The 3,335-nt window shown below is 43.4% G+C and overlaps 1 protein-coding gene across 2 annotated transcripts in view; it reads left to right on the top strand.

Moving 5' to 3' along the window:
* The window catches only part of TTC17 (tetratricopeptide repeat domain 17), a 118,324-nt gene extending 115,824 nt beyond the window's left edge, over positions 1-2,500 (top strand). For both annotated transcript variants that reach the window (XM_006728795.3, XM_006728794.3), the window contains one exon: positions 1,317-2,500. In XM_006728795.3, coding sequence (XP_006728858.1) covers positions 1,317-1,448 — 132 coding nt within the window. In that variant the 3' untranslated portion in view covers positions 1,449-2,500. The remainder of the gene's footprint in view (positions 1-1,316) is intronic.
* The last annotated feature ends 835 nt before the right edge of the window (positions 2,501-3,335 follow it).

Below are 3,335 nucleotides of genomic sequence, written 5' to 3'. Positions count from 1 at the left end.
CACTGGGGAGGGTACGTGCTCTGGTAAGTGCTGTGAATTGTGCAAGACTGTTGAATCTCAGATCTGTACCTCTGAAACAAATAATGCAATATATGTTAAGAAAAAAAAAAGAAGAAAAAGGTAGCAGGAGGGGAAGAATAAAGCGGGGGAAATCGGAGGGGTAGACGAACCATGAGAGACGATGGACTCTGAAAAACAAACAGGGTTCTAGAGGGGAGGGGCGTGGGAGGATGGGTTAGACTGGTGGTGGGTATTGAGGAGGGCACATTCTGCATGGAGCACTGGGTGTTATGCACAAACAATGAATCATGGAACACTTCATCTAAAACTAATGATGTAATGTATGGGGATTAACATAAGAATTAAAAAAAAATTAAAAAGAAAAAAATCCCACGGGTCCCCTGGAAGCTGTCATAGCTGAATCTAACATGAGAATTGTGCCATGCATTTTCATTGAAAGCTTGGTGTCCCACATGGGGCGCTTCCCAAGGTCCTCTCAATAAAGGTTAATAGAATGAGCAGCTTGAAGCTGTAAGTTTTATGTGTCATCCTTGACCTGAAAGGCAGCGAGTATAATTTGGCCAGGTAGGTATTGCTGAATGTGCAAATTTCCTTCTCTGCTTCTTAAAATCGAAGAATCTGTTTTTGTCCCCAGTAAATGTGAAATTTGCTACTATGAATGAGGAATTCTGCCTCTCATTTGCCTAGAAGGAGTCATTTAACCCTTTGGTTTGGACTCCTCTTTGAGCCTATTGGTCTAAGTAAAAGATTAACACCTTCAATATGACAGCAGTCATTTCCAAACGATGTTCATATTTTTAAATGCTACGGAGAACAAAAAACTGTTTCAAAATTTACAGCACCTGACTTTGAGATACTTAACTTCCATCTTTCTAGCTATAGTAGAAAATTCAGGGAGATGCCTAAGGAGCATTTGCCAGGCCCAGTTCTAGAGGTTTCTGTGAGGATTAAATGGAGGGTTTTCATAAAGCACCCGGCACAGTGCCTGAGTACTCAGCAATGTTGGTCCTCACTGTTACCTCCAGGATTACTCCCACTGTTGGGTCAGACCTTTGTAAAGTCCATCTCCCCTTCCCCTCTGGCTCTTGGGCTCTGCCTTCCTTTTCTTTGTGATATTGTACCTTGGGGGTGGTGTTCCCTTCCAGACCTCAGAGTTTTCCTCAGAGATGTAGATCCATTGAGAAAACACTGCAGGATTGCTCCTAGCACAGAGGTGCTTCTCGAAAAAGAAGTCACGGTACATACTTAGCCAGGTGGTGGTATCCCTCTCACATCTGTCCCTTTGCCCCTCATAGGAGGAGTTTGAGAAAGCACTGGTGTGGTATGAATCGACGCTGAAGCTGCAGCCTGAGTTCGTTCCGGCCAAGAACCGAATCCAGACCATCCAGTGTCACTTAATGCTAAAGAAGGGACGGCGCTCTCCTTAGTGCACCCTCCTCTCTCTCTCTCTCTCTCCTCTCTCTCTCATTTCTTGCTCTTCTCATGCTCTTAAAAAAAAAAAAGAATAAGAAAAGAAACCAACCATTGTCAGTATCTACTTTTAATGATGTGTGTGAAAATAACTGAGTAAGACTTACAGCAGGACTTTTACGTATGTGGGAATTGGTTTGTCTTTGTTTTTAAGTCTCCTCTTTCCCCAAGCCAACCTCAGAAACACAAATGTCTCAAAAGGAAAATGCAGTGGAAAGATACCGTGTAAATACTGAGCCAAGACGTTTCTGGAGCTGTGCTCTGTCTCCAAAACCTCGATGCCTTTAGGGCTTTTCTCAGTGGTCCAGCCGGCCTCCTCCTCCTCGTTGGCGGAGGATGAAACCGCGTTGCACATTCTCTGCTTCCAGTCACAGCCTCTGTTGTCAGTGGAAATGCAGAAGCCCATCCGGTGCCAGTGAGGAGCAACGTCGTGCGCTCTCGCCATTAGATCCATATGCCATCCCCCGTCGCGTCCGGTCCATGCTGCTATGTCACAAACCCTCAGAGGTAGTTTGCAGGGGAGCAAGGGGAAATGATTTTTTAAAACAAAATATTTACAACAACAAAAACTCTTAGGATCACCTGACCTTTGTAATGTTATTTATGTTGGGGAGGGAGGGGGGCACCGAGAAGGGGAAATCAGCAGTGTACAACCTCTATATCATTTGTACTTTAATTACAAATCACAAGGAAACCAATAAGTTGAAATCCTATATAACAGGTTTATATATATAGAATATGTATATTTGAAGCCCTCTACAGACTGAGTCTATGTTTTACTAATTCTTTGTTCACTGTGTTACCCATCTTGGAATAAGGTGTGAGCGTCAGCTCCTTCTCTCTGAGGCCTTCAAACGTAGCTCCTCGGGAGAGAGCGATGCGCCAAGGTTGAGTGTTTCCGTGCAATGCTTTTACCTCTGGTCCCAGGAGAATCAGAAACTCCAGACATTTTGGAATCTTCAAGGGCACATACTGAGAACAAAAATAAAAGTTGTTTATGAGCAAAATAGGTCTGGAGTGTGTTTTTTCTTTAAAACCAGGCTAACGTGGACAGTTCAGAAGCCAACGATAACTCTGGATCTGATCCTCTCAAGTCCTGGGTCATCTTCATCTTTCTTTCTTTCCACAATGGCAAGGTGAGGAGAGAAACAATCCATCACTAGACTTTATGGCTGATGAACTTATTAGCATGATACATTTGACCGGGAAAGATGCACGATCAGCAAGTGTTGAGAGTTGGGTATATAATTGACCTTCACAGAAAGGAAGAATCATCTAAGTCACAAAGTCACATCCCCTCAGGTGAGCACTGATCCTGAGGTTCATCTAGGTAAGCTTCATGGAGAGCCTTGGTGAGAGTCCTGCAGGGACGGGCGCACACCACACAGCCAGCGAATGTTACCTCTTGTTACAGAGGTCTTCAGTCCTGCTGCCACATCTTCCCAATTCTAGAAATAAATTACTTTTTCCTTCGTGTTAAGGGTTTTGTTCCATTTCTGGACCAATTCAAAAGTTTGACTGCTTCCAACAGTGATTCCTAGCCTGGAAGGTAAGGAGCGTGCCCCGTGAGAGCATTTAATAGAAATGCCGCCTGAAGAAATTTTTTATCTGTTTTTCACTTTGGTGGATTTCTTCCATTTTGTCTTCCAATTCACTAAGTCTTCAGCTGTGCCTAGTCTACTGCTTATCCATTGAGATTTTTGTTGCAGTATATTTTTCATTCGTAGGATTTCTGTGTCGTTCTTGTTCATCATATCTGCCTGCTCATGTTTCATGATCTCTCCTTGTTTTCTGGGTGCTAGTCTTTCTTTTAACAACTTGAACATTTTCAGCATTCTTACTTT

The sequence above is a fragment of the Leptonychotes weddellii genome, chromosome 11 (genome assembly GCF_054177405.1).
Source record: "Leptonychotes weddellii isolate Sample4059 chromosome 11, ASM5417740v2, whole genome shotgun sequence".
NCBI classification, from domain to species: domain Eukaryota; kingdom Metazoa; phylum Chordata; class Mammalia; order Carnivora; family Phocidae; genus Leptonychotes; species Leptonychotes weddellii.
The sequence above is the reverse complement of the archived record's forward strand: the minus strand, read 5'-3'. Positions and strand labels throughout refer to the sequence as shown.